Raw genomic sequence first — 22,912 nt, 5'->3', positions numbered from 1 at the left:
GCGTATTTCTCCTTGTATTTATCCTGTATGGGACTCTCTGTGCTTCCTGGACTTGATTAACTATTTCCTTTCCCATATTAGGGAAGTTTTCAACTATAATCTCTTCAAATATTTTCTCAGTCCCTTTCTTTTTCTCTTCTTCTTCTGGAACCCCTATAATTCGAATGTTGGTGCGTTTAATGTTGTCCCAGAGGTCTCTGAGACTGTCCTCAGTTCTTTTCATTCTTTTTTCTTTATTCTGCTCTGCAGTAGTTATTTCCACTATTTTATCTTCCAGGTCACTTATCCGTTCTTCTGCCTCAGTTATTCTGCTATTGATCCCATCTAGAGTATTTTTAATTTCATTTATTGTGTTGTTCATCATTGCTTGTTTCATCTTTAGTTCTTCTAGGTCCTTGTTAACTGATTCTTGCATTTTGTCCATTCTATTGTCCATTCTATCTCCAAGATTTCGGATCAACCTTACTATCATTATTCTGAATTCTTTTTCAGGTAGACTGCCTATTTCCTCTTCATTTGTTAGGTCTGGTGCATTTTTATCTTGCTCCTTTATCTGCTGTGTGTTTTTCTGTTTTCTCATTTTGCTTATCTTACTGTGTTTGGGGTCTCCTTTTTGTAGGCTGCAGGTTCGTAGTTCCTCCTGTTTTTGATGTCTGTCTCCAGTGGCTAAGGTTGGTTCAGTGGGTTGTGTAGGCTTCCTGGTGAGGGGGACTAGTGCCTGTGTTGTGGTGGAAGAGGCTGGATCTTGTCTCTCTAGTGGGCAGGTTCACGTCTGGTGGTGTGTTTTGGGGTGTCTGTGGCCTTATTATGATTTTAGGCAGCCTCTCTGCTAATGGGTGGGGTTGTGTTCCTGTTTTGCTAGTTGTTTGGCACAGGTTGTCCAGCACTGTGGCTTGCTGGTCGTTGAGTGAAGCTGGGTGCTGGTGTTAAGATGGAGGTCTCTGGGAGATTTTCGCCGTTTGATATTATCTGGAGCTGGGAGGTCTCTTGTGAACCAGTGTCTTGAAGTTGGCTCTCCTACCTCAGAGGGAGAGCCCTGCCTCCTGGCTGGAGCACCAAGAGCCTTTCATCCACACGGCTCAGAATAAAAGGGAGAAAAAGTAGAGGGAATTAGTAGACGTATGAGGAAAGAAAGAAGGAAAGGAGGGAAGGAAGGAGGGAAGGAAGGAAGGAAGGAAGGAAGAAAGAAAGAAAGAAGCAAAGAAGGAAAGAAGGCAAGAAGGAACGAAAGGAGGGAGGGAGGGAGGGAGGAAGGAAGGAGGGAAAGAAGTAAAAACAAAAAGAAAGAAGATACAGTAAAAATAAAATAAAGTATAATAAAGTTATTGAATTAAAAAATTCTTAATTAGAAAAAAAAAAAAAAAAAAAAAAAAAAGGACGGATAGAACCTTAGGACAAATGTTGGAAGCAAAGCTGTACAGACAAAGTCTTACACAGAAGCGTACACATACACCCTCACAAAAAGAGGTAAAGGGGGAAAAGTCATAAATCTTGCTGTCAGAGACCACCTCCTCAATTTGGGATAATTCGTTGTCTAAAGGAGGGAAGGAAGGAGGGAAGGAAGGAAGGAAGGAAGAAAGAAAGAAGCAAGGAAGGAAAGAAGGCAAGAAGGAACGAAAGGAGGGAGGGAGGAAGGAAGGAAGGAGGGAAAGAAGGGAAAACAGAAAGAAGATACAGTAAAAATAAAATAGAGTATAATAAAGTTATTGAATTAAAAAATTCTTAATTAGAGAAAAAAAAAAAAAAAAAAAAAAAAAAAAGGACGGATAGAACCTTAGGACAAATGTTGGAAGCAAAGCTGTACAGACAAAGTCTTACACAGAAGCGTACACATACACCCTCACAAAAAGAGGTAAAGGGGGAAAAATCATAAATCTTGTTGTCAGAGACCACCTCCTCAATTTGGGATAATTCGTTATCTAAAGGAGGGAAGGAAGGAGGGAAGGAAGGAAGGAAGAAAGAAAGAAGCAAGGAAGGAAAGAAGGCAAGAAGGAACGAAAGGAGGGAGGGAGGAAGGAAGGGAGGAGGGAAAGAAGGGAAAACAGAAAGAAGATACAGTAAAAATAGAATAGAGTATAATAAAGTTATTGAATTAAAAAATTCTTAATTAGAAAAAAAAAGAAAAAAAAAAAAAAAAAAAAAAAGGGACGGATAGAACCTTAGGACAAATGTTGGAAGCAAAGCTATACAGACAAAGTCTTACACAGAAGCGTACACATACACCCTCACAAAAAGAGGTAAAGGGGGAAAAATCATAAATCTTGCTGTCAGAGACCACCTCCTCAATTTGGGATGATTCGTTGTCTAAAGGAGGGAAGGAAGGAAGGAAAGAAAGAAAGAAAGAAAGGACGAAGGTAAAGTATAATAACGTTCTTAAAATTAAAATTGATTATTAAGAAAAAAAAAATTTTAAGAAAAAACCATGGACGGATAGAACCTAGGACAAATGGTGGAAGCAAGACTATACAGACAAGATCTCACACAGAAGCATACACATACACATTCACAAAAAGAGGAATAGGGAGAAAAATCATAGATCTTGCTCCCAAAGTCCACCTCCTTAATTTGGGATGATTGGCTGTCTATTCAGGTATTCCACAGATGCAGGGTACATCAAGTTGATTGTGGAGCTTTAATCCGCTGCTTCTGAGGCTGCTGGGAGAGATTTCCCTTTCTCTTCTTTGTTCTCACAGCTCCCAGGGGCTCAGCTTTGGATTTGGCCCTGCCTCTGCGTGTAGGTCGCTGGAGGGCGTCTGTTTTTTGCTCAGACAGGACGGGGTTAAAAGAGCCGCTGATTCGGGGGTTCTGGCGTACGGAGGCCGGCGGCGGGGAGAGAGGGGCACGGAATGCGGGGCGGGCCTGCGGCGGCAAAGTCCGGCGTGACTCTGCACCAGCCCGAGGCCCGCCGTGCGCTCTCCCGGGGAAGTCGTCTCCGGATCCCGGGAACCCGGCAGTGGCGGGCTGCACAGGCTCCGCGGAAGAGGGGAGTGGAGAGCGACCTGCGCTCGCGCACAGGCCCCTTGGTGGCGGCAGCAGTAGCCCCAACGTCTCCCGCCCGCCTTGGGGTCCGCGCCTCCAGCCGCGGCTTGCGCCCGTCTCTGGAGTCAGCGCCCTCAGCCGCGGCTCGCGCCCGTCTCTGGGGTCCGCGCCCTCAGCCGCGGCTCGCGCCCGTCTCTGGGGTCCGCGCCCTCAGCCGCGGCTCGCGCCCGTCTCTGGGGTCCGCGCCCTCAGCCGCGGCTCGCGCCCGTCTCTGGGGTCCGCGCTTTCAGCCGCGGCTCGCGCCCGTCTCTGGAGTCCGCGCTTTCAACCGCGGCTCGCGCCCGTCTCTGGGGTCCGCGCTTTCAGCCGCGGCTCGCGCCCGTCACTGGGGTTCGCACTTTTAGCCGCGGCTCGCGCCCGTCTCTGGAGTTCCTTTAAGCAGCGTTCTTAAACCCCTCTCCTCACGCACCAGGAAACAAAGAGGGAAGAAAAAGTCTCTTGCCTCTTCGGCAGGTGCCGGCTTTTCCCCGGACTCCCTCCCGGCTAGCTGTGGTGCACTAACCCCTTCAGGCTATGTTCAAGCCGCCAACCCCAGTCCTCTCCCTGCGCTCCGTCCGAAACCGAAACCCTAGCCTCAGAGCCTCAGCTCGCAGCCCCGCCCGTCCCGGCGGGTGAGCAAACAAGCCTCTCGGGCTGGTGAGTGCCGGTCGGCACCGATCCTCTGTGCGGGAATCTCCCCGCTTTGCCCTCCGCACCCGTTGCTGTGCACTCCTCCGCGGCTTCGAAGCTCCCCCCTCCGCCTCCCGCAGTCTCCGCCCGCGAAGGGGCTTCCTAGTGTGTGGAAACTTTTCCTCCTTCACAGCTCCCTCCCACTGGTGCAGGTGCCGTCCCTATTCTTTTGTCTCTGTTTATTCTTTTTTCCTTTTGCCCTACCCAGGTACGTGGGGAGTTTCTTGCCTTTTGGGAGGTCTGAGGTCTTCTGCCAGCCTTCAGTAGGTGTTCTGCAGGAGTTGTTCCACGTGTAGATGTATTTCTGGTGTATCTGTGGAGAGGAAGGTGATCTCCGCGTCTTACTCTTCCGCCATCTTCCCTTCGACCGACCTCATTATTTCATTTAAAACTTTTGTGGGAGATTTTTAAAAGCACTCAGAAACCTCATGATTTGACAGAGGGTAATCTCAGAACACCTGAGCAGTACAGGACGGCAGAGAAAGAATGTTGGGCAGGAAGCACTTTGCAACAGGTTGTGAATAGTGAGATTTGACAATTTCTTTGCCATTCAGAAGCATGTCTAAATTACATTGAATGTAAGCCCCTGCCTCCTGACTTCATATGCTTTACACTAGATCATACCAAAATTTATGAGGGAATATATCCGTATGTATGTATATAAGTAGTATTAATTTTTTCTCAGAAGTGCAGACATTTTTCAATAGTTTACATTGAGAGATAGTTGTGAAGAAAACCATTCCTCTCTAAACATTAGATTTTTAATCATATCAATGAATAATTAATCAGAACAATGGTATGTGAACTATCTTAAAGAAGCATAAGGGATATGAGGTCACAAGACCTGATTCTGTCTTGACTGAATACATTAAAATATATAAACAATGCATGCCTTTAAGGAGAATTAGCTGGACATGAAATAAACCTAAAATCATTGAGCATTTACTACATTTCAAACAGTATTCTAAGCTCTTTAGAATATCTTTCACTTAATCCCCACACAAACAGTACAAAATAAATATGATTATTATCATATTAAAACTGAGGCCCAGAGGAAAAGGAACCTGCCCAAGGCTACACAGTTGGTAAGTACTGAAATCAGGTTAGAAAAACTGCATCATAGTGGACAAATTTTCAGGGCTCATCCTAGCACAGTTCAGAGTAAACATATTCTTGTCCAATGGACTTGGAGTGTTTCATTCCATAAGCAAAGCTATTCCTACTCTGGTAATAACAGAGATCAGATTACCTGAATCTGTTGTCATTGGACATTCTTTTCTTCTAATAAAATTCATTTGCTCAGAATCCACACTCGTCAAGCAGTTTATAATTTGGTTTTCCATCTACAAGGATACAGCTCAGTATGTTGAACTAAGTATTCCGATAGGTTTGATGGTTAAGTTTCTCATTATAAATTTATAAATTGCCCTTTTAATTTGTATGCAATTGTTTGTAACAAGCATGTTTTCATCCAAAAGTAATAGAATACCAGACCAACAGTGGCTACAACACAGGGGTTAATTTTTCCTTGTAACAAAAGACTAAAGATAGCTAGCTGCTGGTGTTGGTTTCATAGCTTGTAATGCCAGGACCTATGAGATTAATTCAACCTTTTCATGGTCGCAAGATGGTTACCTCAGTTCAACGCATCAAGTCAGCACTCAGGGAAAGAATTAAGAGCAGATCTTCCCTGGTGGTGCAGGGGTTAAGAATCCACCTGCCAATGCAGGGGACACGGGTTCGAGCCCTGGTCTGGGAAGGTGCCACATGCCACGGAGCAACTAAGCCTATGCACCATATCTGAGCATGCACTCTAGAACCCACGAGCCACAACTACTGAGCCTGTGTGCTACAACTACTGAAGTCAGCGTGCCTAGAGCCCGTGCTCTGCAACAAGAGAAGCCACTGCAATGAGAAGCCTGTGCACCACAATGAAGAGTAGCCTCCACTCCCTGCAACTAGATAAAGCCCGCGTGCAGCAACGAAGACCCAATGCAGCTAAAAATAAATTTTTAAAAAATTATTTTAAAAAAAGAAAAAATAATTAAGATGAAAGGTCTGTGTCTCTGATATCTGGATATTTTATCAGGGAAGAGAAAGCTTTTCCAGAAATTCCTTTGCCAATGTTGGCCAGAACTATTTAACATGCCCACTTCTACCAGTAAAAATATTGGAAGAATGAGGGTTTATGCTTTCCAATTCATATAGTAGGGAAGAAAAAGGAGAAACAAGTTGGAAAATTGTGTTGTGTTAGCCAAATTAGAATGACACTCACGAAAGAGAGACTGCCTCTAGGGTGGCTGACACATTTGGGTTCTGAGTCTGGAAGGCGATTAGCCAGACTCCACCTACGAAAGGTACACCAACATGAAGGAAAGTATCAGTGAGACAAAGCAATGCCAGTTGCTCCTGGTGTGACCTCTACAATGCATTTTCATCCATTCTGAGATTTCTAAAATTACTATTGAAAATTCCAAATAACCAAATATTTCCACCACAGTAGAAATGTTTGTCTTGTAATTAATATAATGTTCTATCAAATTCATTTTTCCATATCCAAGTATCCATGGCCCCATAGTAGATTCCTAAAAATAGAATACACCAAATTCTGGGCAAGTCGAAGACTGGTGGGGCACCATGATCAACCAGAATTTTATTTACATGAACACCCGTGAGTCCCGTGGGAAATGTAGTTAGTAGAGTTCTATGATCGTTGAAGCACATGACCAAAAATTCAGAAAAAAACAATGACTCTCATTTACTATGGCATAAAAGGATTGGGAAAGAAACCCGACTTGAGGTAGAGAGTCCAGATCCATGGTTTGAAGTTGCTAGTGGGTGCCAGAGAGAGGGAATGATTTTGAGAGTAGAAATAGGTAAGTATAAAATCTGTGATCTGACTTTTTCTCAGGTTCCTAGAATCAAAGGAACTGTGATTAATTTAAAGAACAAATGAAATTAAAATGCTCTGTGAATCAAAACCATTCTACTATTCCCTTCATTCTATTCACAAACTAGGGTTTTCAAGTTGCTGGCAAATACTTGTTACTTAGTAAATGTTTGATATATAAATATATATATAAAATACATATAATATATAAACACATATATGTACATGTATATAATATATAAAGATATATAGCTATAAGTTCTCTTAAACTGAAAGTATTAGAAGCTCAACAAGGTGATCTCATGAATCTGAGGATGATTATCTTTCTACAGTCCTGAGGCATGCTCAGTGGGCAGTGAAAAATGAGCTATGGTACTGCCAATAGAAGCAATAGCTAGATTGAGGGTAAAGGCTTTCAGCTTAGTAGGTGGGTCTCAGGACCTGCAGAGGAGAGGGAGACAAGGGATTTGTAACATAGTGGTAAAGAACACAGTCTTTGGATATAAATATGGTTGGTTTGAAACTAGGTTCTTCCAGAAACTATGTGATTTTTTTTTAGCTCCAGAGCTCCTATACGGCCCGCTGAGGCTGTCCAAACTGCATCAAAGCCAGACCTTTCTCTCTGCCTAATCTTGCTTCTTTCTCCTCCCTTTCACAGATACCAATTTCAAGGGCCATTCCTAATAAATATCTTGTACCCTAAACTTCATCTCAAGTCAGCTTCCTGGAGAACTCAACCTGTGATATACCTCACCAAGGGTAACCTTAGTTTTTCTCATTTGAAAAATGAATATTGGTAACAATACCAATCTCATATTTTGGAGTTTTATATTTTGTTAAGAACTTTAAGCAAGAGACATTATTCTGATATTATTTTACTCATGTTTTGCTACTGCATCCCCAGGCTAGTTAGGTCTGAGAACATGACATAAATAAAAAATCAGTCTAGTATCACATGAGTAAGTTGTTCAAGGTTTAACTTGGCATAGATGGCATTGTGATACAATATCAAATGTTTGTGTTTGTTTTGCTTTAATAATCTCAAACAAATATTAAGACCTCTTTTTATTTATCTTGGCATTTATAACCAGAAATTTTGTCAGGGTTATACTACAATGATGTAAATTATTACTAAATTTTTCTTCCAGAAAGATTTTTTTAAATGAAAAAAGTTTCTTTGTTGCAGTATTTTCTAGTAACTATCACAGGACCACTATTTACCTTCAACTGTAATTGATACTTTAGATGTTTTAAAAGTTTCATTACATAATTAGATTATAATTATTTATGATATTCTCTAATAAGGACACATTCTCCTTTTTGAAACACTCTTTGAACTAATTTGATCTTTTCATGGCTTTTAAAATATTTCTATTTGTTGGAGAAGACATACAGGTCTTTGAAATCATTTAAAAGAGTGGTAGTCCAGATTATGTGAGGCAAACTACAATTACCACTATTGTTACTGTAATTCTTTTTATCAAATATCACCACAGGCAGAAGAAACATTTAAAGGTAAATTCACCAGTGAGTTAATATAACTATTATCAAGAACAAAGGTATTGAGAATATAAAGAAAATGAATGACACTATGTTAATATGTTCAGAATATATGGTATAATCTGAAAGATGATATAGTTGAATAAATTAAAAGGAGACACAGGATCAAATTAAAAACTATAGTCACAATTACAGCAAATCTTCAAACAAATATGGAAGCTTATTATCCATAAAGCTTCATGCTAAGCATTTCAGGGAATACAAAGATGAATAAGTTTACAATTTCATATGCAAGGGAGAAAAGTGTACAAAAATCAGGATATAGTAAGTATAAGAAAGAGAGGATATTTTAAGTATAAAAAATATTGACAAATACTAGCAGGTGTGAGTGAAAAATATTGCCTGCCATATCAGTAAACAAAAGATGTTGCAGTCATCAAGCCATCACATTATAGCCACCCTGATGGTGAGTCCAGAGGGAACTCAGGATGGAGGCAGGATGCCCCCACATCTAGCAGTCAGATGCTGTAGCCACGTTAACAGTGCACCCTGAGGAAAATCAGGATGAGAAAACACAGTATACTGGCCCCATGTAGCCAAGGTGCATATGAAAGGAATGATTTCAGTGAGCCCAGACTCTTGCATCTTCTCATACATAGAAGAGCGCTAAATCCCTTAACTTGAGATATCTGGTTTTCTTTAATTAACAGTAATCTTTTGATGTTCTGATTACCTGGTCTCTGTTGCAAAAACTCCTACATATCCTGGCTCCCCCTTGTCTCTTTGGAGTAGTCTCTCAGAGCGATGAGAGTCCTATCTCAAGGGTTTGACGTTCTCAGAACGTCCACCAAATAAAACATAACTCTCAACTTTTAGGCTGTGCTTTCCTTTTTTTATTTTCAGTAGACACAGTAATCAAGATAGGAAGAAATCACATGTGTTTGATTAAAGAATTTAGGAAAAAATGGTGAAAATAGCTTTCATAAATGGCATCTATAATTTCAACATTTAGGATGGGAAAGAGGCAAGGTGGGGAAAGCCTATTCAGTAGAGAAGCATGAACAGGTATTTCACGCCTAGGGTTACACAAGGGAAAATGGGGAACAGAAGTAGAGTTGAAAATTCAGGGTATGTTTAAAGAAGTAGGTGGAGAGGTATGTACAAGAGATAATTAGGTGAAAATTATTATTGAATAAAGATATACATTCATATAAACATATTCCAAATTTAAGAATATATCCTTAATATAGCTTCAAGATGGCGGAAGAGTAAGACGCGGAGATCACCTTCCTCCCCACAAATACGTCAGAAATACATCTACATGAGGAACAACTCCTACAGAACACCTACTGAATGCTGACAGAAAACCTCAGACCTCCCAAAAGGCAAGAAACTCCCCACATACCTGGGTAGGGCAAAAGAAAAAAGAATAAATAGAGACAAAAGGATAGGGACGGGACCTGCACCAGTGGGAGAGAGCTGTGAAGGAGGAAAAGTTTCCACACACTAGGACGCCCCTTCGCAGGCGGAGACTGCGGGTGGCGGAGGGGGGAAGCTTCGGAGCTGCGGAAGAGAGCCCGGCCACAGGGGTGCGGAGGGCAAAGCGGCGAGATTCCCGCACAGAGGATCGGTGCCGACCAGCACTCACCAGCCCGAGAGGCTTGTCTGCTCACCCACAGGGGCGGGCGGGGCTGGGAGCTGAGGCTCGGGCTTCGGTCTGAGCGCTGGCAGCGTGAACACAGCCTGAAGAGGTTAGTGCACCACAGCTAGCCGGGAGGGAGTCCGGGAAAAAGTCTGGAGCTGCCAAAGAGGCAAGAGACTTTTTCTTGCCTCTTTGTTTCCTGGTGCGCGAGGAGAGGGGATTAAGAGCGCCGCTTAAAGGAGCTCCAGAGACAGGCGCGAGCCGCGGCTAACAGCGCGGACCCCAGAGACGGGCATGAGACGCTAAGGGTGCTGCTGCCGCCACCAAGAAGCCTGTGTGCGAGCACAGGTCACTATCCACACCTCCCCTCCCGGCAGCCTGTGCAGCCCGCCACTGCCAGGGTCCCGGCATCCAGGGACAACTTACCCGGGAGAACGCACAGTGTGCCTCAGGCTGGTGCAACGTCACGGCGGCCTCTGCAGCCGCAGGCCCGCCCAGCACTCCGTGCCCCTCCCCCCCCCCACCCCGGCCTGAGTGAGCCAGACCCCGCGAATCAGCGCCTCCTTTAACCCTGTCTTGTCTGAGCGAAGAACAGACGCCTTCCGGCAACCTACACACAGAGGTGGGGCCAAATCCAAAACCGAGCCCAGGAGCTGTGCGAACAAAGAAGAGAAAGGGAAATCTCTCCCAGCAGCCTCAGGAGCAGCGGATTAAACCTCCACAATCAACTTCATGTACCCTGCATCCGTGGAATACCTGAAGAGACAACGAATCATCCCTAACTGAGGAGGTGGATTTTGGGAGCAAGGATATATATATTTTTTTTTTTTTCCCTTTTGCTCTTTTTGTGAGGGTGTGTGTGTATCCTTCTGTGTGTGATTTTGCCTGTATAGCTTTGCTTTTACCATTTGCCCTAGGGTTCTGTCTGTCCATTTTTTGTTTGTTTTTTTATTACTTAAAACATTTTTTTCTTAATAATTATTTTTTATTTAAATAACGTTAGTTTACTTTATTTTATTTTTTTCTTTCTTTTTTTCCTCCCTTTTATTCTGGGCTGTGTGGAAGACAGGCTTTTGGTGCTCCAGCCAGGCGTCAGGACTGTGCCTCTGAGGTGGGAGAGCCAAGTTCAGGACACTGGTCCACAAGAGACTTCCTAGCTCCATGTAATATCAAATGGCGAAAATCTCCCAGAGATCTCCATCTCAATGCCAAGACCCAGCTTCACTCAACGACCAGCAAGATACAGTGCTGGACACCCCATGCCAAGCAACTAGCAAGACAGGAACACAACCCCACCCATTAGCACAGAGGCTGCCTAAAATCATAATAAGTTCACAGAAACCCCAAAACACACCACCAGACATGGACCTGCCCACCAGAAAGACAAGATCCAGCCTCATCCACCAGAACACAGGCACTAGTCCCCTCCACCAGGAAGCCTACACAACCCACTGAACCAACCTTATCCACTGGGGACAGACACCAAAACCAATGTGAACTACGAACCAGCAGCCTGCGAAAAGGAGACCCTAAACACAGTAAGTTAAGCAAAATGAGAAGGCAGAGAAACACCCAGCAGATAAAGGAGCAAGGCAAGAACCCACCAGACCTAACAAATGAAGAGGAAATAGGCAATATACCTGAAAAAGAATTCAGAATAATGATAGTAAAGATGATCCAAAATCTTGGAAACAGAATGGAGAATATACAAGAAATGTTTAATAAGGATTTAGAAGAACTAAAGAGCAAACACACAGTGATGAACAACACAATAAATGAAATTAAAAATACTCTAGAAGGGATCAATAGCAGAATAACTGAGGCAGAAGAACGGATAAATGACCTGGAAGATAAAATTGTGGAAATAACTACTGCACAGCAGAATAAAGAAAAGAGAATGAAAATAATTGAGGACAGTCTCAAAGACCTCTGGGACAACATTAAATGCACCAACATTCGAATTATAGTGTTCCCAGAAGAAGAAGAGAAAAAGAAAGGGACTGAGAAAATATTTGAAGAGATTATAGTTGAAAACTTCCCTAATAGGGGGAAGGAAATAGTTAATCAAGTCCAGGAAGCACAGAGAGTCCCATACAGGTTAAATACAAGGAGAAATTCACCAAGACACATATTAATCAAACATTCAAAAATTAAATACAAATAAAAAATATTAAAAGCAGCAAGGGAAAAACAACAAATAACACACAAGGGAATCCCCATAAGCCTAACAGCTGATCCTTCAGCAGAAACTTTGCAAGCCAGAAGGGAGTGGCAGGACATACTTAAAGTGATGAAGGAGAAAAACCTACAACAAAGATTACTCTACTCAGCAAGGATCTCATTCAGATTTGATGAAGAAATTAAAACCTTTACAGACAAGCAAAAGCTAAGAGAACAAAAAAAACCCAAAGTTAGCAGATGGAAAAAATCATAAAGATCAGATCAAAAATAAATGAAAAAGAAATGAAGAAAATGAGAGCAAAGATCAATAAAACTAAAAGCTGGTTCTTTGAGAAGATAAACAAAGTTGATAAACCATTAGCCAGACTTATCAAGAAAAAAAGGGAGAAGACTCAAATTAATAGAATTAGAAATGAAAAAGGAGAAGTAACAACTGACACTGCAAAAATACAAAAGGTCATGAGAGATTACTACAAGCAAGTATATGCCAATAAAATGGACAACTGGAAGAAATGGACAAATTCTTAGAAATGCACAACCTTCTGAGACTCAACCAGGAAGAATTAGAAAATATGAGACCAATCAGGAGCACTGAAATTGAAACTGTGATTAAAAATCTTCAACAAACAAAAGCCCAGGACCAGATGGCTTCACAGGAGAATTCTATCAAACATTTAGGGAAGAGTTAACACCTATTCTTCTCAAACTCTTCTAAAATATAGCAGAGGGAGGAACACTCCCTAACTCATTCTACAAGGCCACCATCACTCTGATACCAAAACCAGACAAGGATGTCACAATGAAAGAAAACTACAGGCCAAAATCACTGATGAACATAGATGCAAAAATCCTCAACAAAATACTAGCAAACAGAACCCAACAGCACATTAAAAAGATCATACACTATGATCAAGTGGGGTTTACCCCAGGAATGCAAGCCTTCTTCAATGTACGCAAATCAATCAATGTGATACACCATATTAACAAATTGAAGGAGAAAAACCATATGATCATCTCAATAGATGCAGAGAAAGCTTTCGACAAAATTCAACACCCATTTATGATAAAAACCCTCCACAAAGTAGGCATAGAGGGAACTTTCCTCAACATAATAAAGGCCACATATGACAAATCCACAGCAACATCCTCCTCAATGGTGAAAAATTGAAACCATTTCCTCTAAGATCAGGAACTGGACAAGGTTGCCCACTCTCACCACTATTACTCAACATTATTTTGGAAGTTTTAGCCACAGCAATCAGAGAAGAAAAGAAGTAAAAGGAATCTAAGTTGGAAATGGAAAAGTGAAGCTGTCACTGTTTGCAGATGACATGATACTATACATAGAGAATTCTAAAGATGCTACCAGAACACTACTAGAGCTAATCAATGAATTTGGTAAAGTAGCAGGATACAAAATTAATGAACAGAAATCTCTTACATTCCTATAAACTAATAATGAAAAATCTGAAGTGAAATTAAGAAAATACTCCCATTTACCATTGCAAAAAGAATAAAATAGCTAGGAATAAACCTACCTAAGGAGACAAAAGACCTGTATGCAGAAAATTATAAGACACTGATGAAAGAAATTAAAGATGATACAAATAGATGGAGAGATATACCATGTTCTTGGATTGGAAGAATCAACATTGTGAAAATGACTCTACTACCCAAAGCAATCTACAGATTCAGTGCAATCCCTATCAAAATACCACTGGCATTTTTCACAGAACTAGAACAAAAATTTCACAATTTGTATGGAAACACAAAAGAACCCGAATAGCCAAAGCAATCTTGATGAAGAAAAATGGAGCTGGAAGAATCAGGCTCCCTGACTTCAGACTATACTACAAAGCTACAGTAATCAAGACAGTATGGTACTGGCACAGAAACAGAAATATAGATCAATGGAACAGGATAGAAAGCCCAGAGATACACCCACGCACATATGGTCACCTTATCTTTGAGAAAGGAGGCAAGAATATATAGTGGTGAAAAGATAACCTCTTCAATAAGTTGTGCTTGGAAAACTGGACAGCTACATGTAAAAGAATGAAATTAGAACACTCCCTAACACCATACATAAAAATAAACTCAAAATGGATTAAAGACCTAAATTTAAGGCCTGACACCATCAAACTCTTAGAGGAAAACATAGGCAGAACACTCTATGACATAAATCACAGCAAGACCCTTTTTGACCCACCTCCTAGGGAAATGCAAATAAAGACAAAAATAAACAAATGGGATCTAATGAAACTTAAAACCTTTTGCACAGCAAAGGAAACCATAAACAAGATGAAAAGACAACCCTGAGAATGGGAGAAAATATTTGCAAATGAAGCAACTGACAAAGGATTAATCTCCAAAATTTGCAAGCAGCTCATGCAGCTCAATATTAAAAAACAAACAACCCAATCCATAAATGGGCAGAAGACCTAAATAGACATTTCTCCAAAGAAGATATACAGATTGCCAACAGACACATGAAAGAATGCTCAACATCATTAATCATTAGAGAAATGAAAATCAAAACTACAAGGAGATATCATCTCACACCAGTCAGAATGGCCATCATCAAAAAATCTATCAAAAATAAATTCTGGAGAGGGTGTGGAGAAAAGGGAACCTTCTTGCACAGTCAGTTGGAATGTAAATTGATACAGCCACTATGGAGAACAGTATGGATGTTCCTTAAAAAACTAAAAATACAACTACCATACGACCCAGCAATTCCACTATTGGGCATATACCCTGAGAAAACCATAATTCAAAAAGAGTTATGTACCAAAATGTTCATTGCAGCTCTATTTACAATAGCCAGGACATGGAAGCAACCGAAGTGTCTATCAACAGATGAATGGATAAAGAAGATGTGGCACATATATACAATGGAATATTACTCAGCCATGAAAAGGAACGAAACTGAGTTATTTGTAGTGAGGTGGATGGACCTAGAGACTGTCATACAGAGTAAAGTCAGAAAGAGGAAAACAAATACTGTATGCTAACACATATATTGGAATCTAAAAAAAAAAAATGGTCATGAAGAACCTAGGGGCAAGACAGGAATAAAGATACATACCTACTAAAGAATGGACTTGAGGATACAGGAGGGGGAAGGGTAAGCTGGGACAAAGTGAGAGAGTGGCATGGACGTATATACACTACCAAATGTAAAATAGATAGCTAGTGGGAAGCAGCCACATAGCACAGGGAGATCAGCTCGGGACTTTGTGACCACCTAGAAGGGTGGGATAGGGAGGGTGGGAGGGAGGGAGATGCAAGAGGGAAGAGATATGGGGACATATGTATATGTATAACTGATTCATTTTGTTATAAAGCAGAAGCTAACACACCATTGTAAGGCAATTATACTCCAATAAAGATGTTTAAAAAAATAAAAATTAAAAATAAACTAAAATAAAAAGAATATATCTTTAATAACTATGTGCATCTTGGCCTGATTTTATACATAGATATTCTTAGAAGAAGAGAACATGAAATGTAAAATGATTAAAAAACAAACAAACTCATCTTTCCATTGGCTTCCAATATCATTTAGGAGACATATTGCTAAAGGGGATGGGGATAGAAAAGGTGGATTCCCAAGCTATAAAATAATAACTTCTTCATATTCATGCTGCCAGTTTCATCCTATTTAAACCTCTTTTACTTGTAAATGTGTTCACTTTCAACTTTGAAAGCTCAGCCTTTTCCTGATGCTTCAAATTCAAGTCAGGCTGTTTATGATCCTTTTAGAAGTTTTGTAACTTTCCCATCTACTAAACACATGGAATCCCTTAGAAATGTGACTTCTTCAGCTAAAACAAAATGAACACCTGGATTATTTTTCTTCTTTTTCCATGTTCCTCTTCATACTTTCAATCCCATATCCTCTTTTGCCAATCCATCGTCTACCTAGTAACTTCTTTCCTTAAAATCTGTTATGTTTTTCAAGCCCCACATCATATTCTCATCAGCATGGACATCACACAGAACTTCTCCACCTTCAAGATCTTAAATTAGATGCTTTCTCTCTATCATAAACCCTTTATCTTTTCTTTCTTTCAGGTTCAATAAATCTGCTTTTTATATTTTCAGTATAAACTCCTATCGCTCAATCGTGCTAATTTACTCAGTTCTTTAATCTCTAGTTATAGACTGCAGAACACATCACGACCTTTATTTCCATCACTGCACCCACCCTAAGCTCAGATTTTCCCAGAGTTTATTGTCCTTTCTCTACTTCCAGGCCATAAATTATTGTTGGTTAAAGATTTAAATACATGAAGCCAAATTCCCCTTTAAAAAAACGAAACAAAACATGGCCTTCATCTTTTAGTAGGACTCATTATTACAAAACAATATTTAGTTCATACGTTTTTTTCTCATTCCCTAGCATACTTCCAAGAAAGCAATACCAAAATTTACACATTGCCATATCTCTTTAAATCCCCAATTCACACACACTTTAATAAGAACTCCCAGTGTGAACTTCCTCAGGTAATATCCTCCCAAACTCAGCAAATTACTTTTACCATATTTATCTCTTATTCTATCATTTGGTCTCAGAGAAAGAGGTATCTCTCCTTCCAACATTTATATTTTAAAATGCTTGCTTTACCATACACTTAGCCCCTTCCTCGTTAATGTCTATCCCCCAAAACTGAATGTCCACCTGAGTGTTCTACTACAAACCCTTATTAAGACAAAAATCTAATCCATCACCTTGCTCTACTCTCTTACCGTATACTTATCATAGAACCAGCCTCCACTTTTAGATCATTTTTTTCACTTACCTTCACATCACTGTCAAGTTCTTTAAAATCAACTTGCACAGTACATATATATATATATATATATATATATATATATATATATATATATATATATATCATTGTACTGTCCTCCACCTCTTTTCATTTATGCTGCCACCAGGACTGAAAAGGCAGGACTCATGAGATATCTTAATTTCATTGTTGCAAACACCTCTTAACTACTTTGATTCTGCTCTTATTTCTCTTCCATATATTATTGCCAAATTAATCTTCTAAAAACAATGCACTATTATATCGTTTCCTTCCCTGACAGTACCTCATTTGCCAAATCGTCTCAGTTCATTAGTCTGATGCTTAAGACTCTCCTGAATTTGAATTTGTCAGCTCTATTTTTAGAATTTTATATTATTCTGAAAAATGAGTTTTATACTCCAGCCAGACAGGAATGATCATGCAGTACACAGTGTCAACATGCTTTTTCAGCTGTCCAGCACCTTTTGAGCACACTTCGTATGTTGGAAGGAATTTCCTTCTTTATGATTTCAAGTCACCACTGCTGCCAAGAAACAGGCATGATTCCTTAATCAGATATACTGGCTTGAAGTAAAAGAAGAGAAAGATAAGAAAAGAAAGGTACTGTGTGGAGCAAATTTACTTGAGGGAGCTGATGAAGTACTCAGCAATCAAAGGCAAAAATAGAAACTTTTCTCCATAAAATTCTCAATTTAGTGTTCTGTGCTGTTTTAATTTTATTATAACCTCTTCCTCTTCTTAATCTCCTCAATTTGGTTTATCCAATGTACTGCTACCAGTGTTGCAGGTATGCTAACGGTACTGCTACCAATGTTACCAGTTGTAGCAGCGAAACTCAAAGGATGTGGCATAGAATACATTGTGGAATATAATGAAGATATTTTCCTTAGAAGAGAGGTGAGAGCTAGGACCCAAAATCATAAAGAGGGGGCTTCCCTGGTGGCGCAGAGGTTGGGTATCCGCCTGCCAATGCGGGGAACATGGGTTCGAGCCCTGGTGCAGTAGGGTCCCGCATGCCACGGAGAGACTAGGCCCGTGTGCCACAACTACTGAGCCTGCATGCCACAACTACTGGAGCCCATCCGCCTAGAGCCCATGCTCTGCAACAGGAGAGGCCACCACAATGAGAGGCCCACACACCACAGCGAAGAGTGGCCCCCACTCGCTGCAGCTGGAGAGAGCCCGTGCACAGGGACAAAGACCCAATGCAGCCAAAGATAAATAAATAAATAAATAAATATTTTTAAAAATATATCATAAAGAGAAGTATAACTTACATTCAGAATCACCTATTTACTAAGGAAGGGTAGAGGGTTATTTGTTACAAAAAGATGTCTGTCAAAACAATCAGCACAAATATTGTGGCATATGAGTTACATTTCTGATTCCAATAATATAAATTCTAAGTATTCCAAATATCTAAGGATGTATTGCAATATGCATATAATATTGGCAATATGAAATTTTTCTCTCCCATTACCCAGACCAGGGGTCCCCAATCCCCAAGCCGCGGACCGCAGCCTGTTAGAAACTGGGCCGCACAGCAGGAGGTGAGTGGCGGCGAGTGAGCAAAGCTTCATCTGCCCTCCCCATCGCTCTCCATCGCTCACATTAACTCCTGAACCACCCCACCCCCACCGCCATGGAAAAATTGTCTTCCATGAAACCGGTCCCTGGTGCCAAAAATGTTGGAGATGGCTGACCTAGACCATTTAGGGTAGCAAAAGCAGAATAAAATAAAACAAACTACAAATAATAAATTATAAATACTACCTTATATTTTCTTGTAATCTGATTATGTAAAGATCCACTCAACAGCAAAAGCATACATAATTTTCTTATCAGGTTAAATGGTGACATGCGACTGGCCATTCCTCTTTTCTTGGAAGTGGGTCAGGGCATAGTCTCAAGGATGTTGAGATCAATCACAAGTTTTAATGTTGGAAATAGATAACAAAAAATTTAAAAACTTTAAAAATGATAATTATGTTATAATAATTAACAATTCAAATTTCAGTACTATTTATGCTAAAACTTTGTTTCCTTTATGGCAGACATCTATGTAAAATGTTATATATATTTATAACATATATATGTGTGTATATATAAATGAAATAAGCAGTTTTAGTAGTGACAACATAGTTCAATTTTTAATTGAAAATAAATACTGTAAAGTTTATTTAAATTAACTAAACCAACATTTTCATTTCTACCCTGCCACATCTTTTCTCCTGTAAGCTGTATGATTGACACCCAGCTTCTGCCTAGCCACAGTGAGTTTACAGCCTTAGGTCCTTTTAGTAAGCTGCCTTATCTCTTACTTAATATTGTGTATCCTTTGGTGTTTCTGAGGTTGTATTTCAAGTTCAGAGTTTTCCTCTAAAAGACACATGGCAAAGTGCCAGAGAAGTAACAGTACTGGCTTTTGGGTAGCTGGACAAATCTTTAGTGTTCTAAAGTTTCCAAATTCTCTATTATTGGCCTATATGATTTTTATAATTAAAAAAATTTTGCTAAAATATGCCAGTCTTCTTTAAAATCAACAGGTTCCGTTATTCAGTAAGCCAATCAAGGAATGAGTCCTGATCTTATTTCATGAATTAGTACAAAATATATCAGAGAAATAAATTAACATACTCACCCATAATGGTATTTAAAGATGAATCTTTACTCACTAGTTTAAGTGCAAAAAGACACATAGCGTTTCATAGATTAACTTCCAAAATGAAGTAATGGGAATAAAGACAAAATGGTCATCATAAGATTGCTTGGGATCCTCAGTGACCAAGATTCATATTCTCTCTCTCTGTCTCTTTCTCACTTAAAGGGCACCCAGGAATAATTTTGCTATATTTCACAGCAAAACTTCACTCCAAGATTTCAGGAGAATCCTATACTTGTACACTATGAAAGACATCAGCTGTGTAAATTCTTTTAACTGGAATGCTGTTAGGTAAGAAAACATGTTGACATCATAGTTCAGAATCATGGAGTACCTTCTCTAAAATCTACTAGCTGATTGGAGTCTTAATGTGAATATAGAAGCAATCTATCAGGCCTTGTCTCCTTTCCCCATAGCTCTGGAATCATGAGAATCCTGGTTACTTGCGTAGCCTGACTCTGCCACCAAGACCATTTCTGACCTTAACCACGAAGAATTTAAGATGTTTAGTTCAACTGAATGAAAATCAGTACGAAATCATCGTTGCTGCTAGTCATTCATTCTTTTATTAAACAACAATTTATACAGGAATGACTGCATGCGCAAGACTGCTAGGTGCTGGCAATACAGACATTACTGACACACACAGAAGTACAGCATGCACTGACAGCATAGAGCAAGGGCTCTGACCCAGGCTGAGAGGTCCAGGGAGAATCATCACTACAAAAGTGGTTTATGAGATGAAGATGCAAAAGATGAAAAAGAATTAACCAGACATAGGGCAGGAAGAAGACTGTAAGTAGGGGTAAGGGAGGGGAGAAGGGAGAGAGAAGTGCTAGGTGCAATAGCCCTAAGGCAGGAAGGAAAAGGACTTATTCTAGAAACCTGAGTCAGGTGAGTGTGGCTGAGTCACAAGGGAAAGTGGTTTGAAACGAGCAGCTAGAAGAGTGGCAAGGAATGGAAAACAAAAAGACACATCAGCCCCCAGATTTCATTTTAACAGAAACTGGGAACCACTGAAGGAATATAAACATTGTAGAGACATATTTATGGCCGTGATTTTTAAAAAGACAATTCTGGCTAAAATATGAAGATTTCATTAGGAAGACAAAAGAAGGAAGAGGAAACCAACTATGAGGCCATTGCAGTATTCCAGGTGAGACTGGTGCCACAGGAGATAAACATAAAGAAGAGCATATGAGAAGGTTTCCCAGACAGGATCAGCTAGATTTGATAACTTAAAAATACGGTTAAGGGTGAGAGAATCATCAAGAATGACTTTTGGGTTTCTCAACTAGACTTTCCTTAGTGTATGTACTAGCTCTTAAACCTGGGTGCTTTACCCATAAGTGCTTGTCTTGGTAATTTGCCCCGTACTACATTCTTTCAGGAGTCAGCTGAAACGTGCTAACTTAGACATTCAGTTATTGCGTTGTCCCTGGATTCCCCACCACCTGCCTATAGAAGCATCCTATTTCCAATTTTTTGACATTGAGCAACCGTTTTGACTACTATATTTTTTCTCTTACCCTTGGTATTTTATTTATTTTACACTGCTTTATTAAAAAATAAAGGCTGCCTTTAAAATACCTACAGTTAAATTGCTGAGCATTACGGCTAAGGGAAAATGCAGACTGGGTGAAAACTAGACCAGGTTTGTGCAGGTCATTACATTTATAAAAACTTTTAAAAAAAGAGTTGCAACTTTTAAATATCATATTATGGTATAGTCAAAGCAAAAAATGGAACATGATCTGCCTCTCAGTTTACAACGTCTACAAAATATAAACATATCAATTGTTTGAGGAAAGCAATAGATTTGTTGGCACTTAGGAACATCTCTCTTTAGGAGATGCTAAGTGATGTGATGCATCCCAACAACCTCCTTGTAATAAATGTAATACTGAGTTTCAGAATATAGATTTGCATTGGAATAGAGAAAGAAGAATAAAAGAGAGGAATGCTTCACCTGGGAAGAACCTGATGGGGGAGATCAATTTTTAACTATACCATTTTTCACCCCTGAGACTAAAATGCTCACTAAGAGAGTATTTTCTCTGGTATGCACAATCCAATCCAAGTAGTATGTACTCCAGTTATGTTAGAGGAAAGAAAAAAAGGGTGAGAACACTGGCATCGAGATATGGGAAGAGGCCACATCTCTTAAGCACCACCTCCCTTCCTGCCACACATATATAAACACACATACAAACTCACAATCTCAGCTGGATTTTGATAAAATTTGGGTGGCACACAGTTCAGTATCAGTTATGTGAAGTAGAATTAGTGATGTGATTAAGAGCACAGACCTTGTACAGAGTCTGTCTAGCTTTGATCTTGGGCAAGTTAGTAAATCTTTCTATCATAAAATAGGAATAAAATTGGTACCTACCTAATACAATTTTGAGGAAGATTAAATAAATTGATTTTCATAAAATTCTTAGAAAACTGCCAGCATATAATATGCACTCTTCTTTGTTTATTTAAAAAATACAAGAAACCTTCTATAAAGATTTGGAGGATCAAAATCCTATACTGTTCAATCATTTGTTATTCAGCAAATATTCATTGCATATCTATTGTGTCAAGGCCTGTACTTAAAATACGTCATGGCATGCTTGCTTCCGCAGCCCATGTACTAAAATTGGAACGATACAGAGATTAGCATAGTCCCTGCGCAAAGATGACACGCAAATTCGTGAAGCATTCCATATTTTTAAAAGGGAACCCTCTTGCACTGTTGGTGGGAATGTAAACTGATACAGCCACTATGGAGAAGAGTATGGAGGTTCCTTAAAAAACTAAAAATAGAACTACCATATGACCCAGCAATCCCACTACTGGGCATATACCCTGAGGAAACCATAATTCAAAAAGAGTCATGTACCACAATGTTCATTGCAGCACTATTTACAATAGCCAGGACATGGAAGCAACCGAAGTGTCCATCGACAGATGAATGGATAAAGAAGATGTGGCACATATATACAATGGAATATTACTCAGCCTTAAAAAGAAATGAAATTGAGTTATTGGTAGATGGACCTAGAGACTGTCATACAGAGTGAAATAAGTCAGAAAGAGAAAATCAAATACCGTATGCTAACACATATATATGGAATCTAAAATAAAAGAAAAAAAAGGTTCTGCAGAACCTACGGGCAGGACAGGAATAAAGACGCAGATGTAGAGAATGGACTTGAGGACACTGGGAGGGGGAAGGGTAAGCTGGGATGCAGTGAGAGAATAGCATTGACATATATACACTACTAAATGTAAAATAGATAGCTAATGGGATGCAGCATAGAGAGCATAGCATAGAGAGCAACTCGGTGCTTTGTGACCACCTAGAGGGGTGGGGTAGGGAGGGTGGGAGGGAGACGCAAGAGGGAGGGGATATGGGGATATATGTACACATATAGCTGACTCACTTTGTTATACAGCAGAAACTAACACACCATTGTAAAGCAATTATACTCCAATATAAATAATTATATATAATTATATATATG

The 22,912-nt window shown here is 40.0% G+C and overlaps 1 protein-coding gene across 12 annotated transcripts in view; it reads right to left on the bottom strand.

Annotated features, from left to right (window-relative positions):
- Positions 1-22,912, bottom strand: part of LOC307186854 (uncharacterized protein) — a 332,494-nt gene that overhangs the window by 239,409 nt on the left and 70,173 nt on the right. For 7 of the 12 annotated variants that reach the window (XR_013828483.1, XR_013828484.1, XR_013828485.1 and 4 more), the window contains exon 1: positions 4,958-5,457. The exons of 3 other annotated variants lie outside the window; for them this stretch is intronic. Coding sequence is in view for 4 of the 9 variants with exons in the window: in XM_079922427.1 (XP_079778553.1) it covers positions 4,958-4,980 (23 nt within the window). In the remaining 5 variants the exon portion in view is untranslated. Of the gene's footprint in view, positions 1-4,957; positions 5,458-5,983; positions 6,058-10,166; positions 10,231-22,912 lie in introns of those variants that run through there. 2 more of the 12 variants (XM_079922425.1, XM_079922430.1) reach the window with 2 other exon arrangements.

This window comes from Stenella coeruleoalba, assembly GCF_951394435.1.
Source record: "Stenella coeruleoalba genome assembly, chromosome: 5".
In the NCBI taxonomy this organism is placed as follows: Eukaryota; Metazoa; Chordata; class Mammalia; order Artiodactyla; family Delphinidae; genus Stenella; species Stenella coeruleoalba.
The sequence above is the reverse complement of the archived record's forward strand: the minus strand, read 5'-3'. Positions and strand labels throughout refer to the sequence as shown.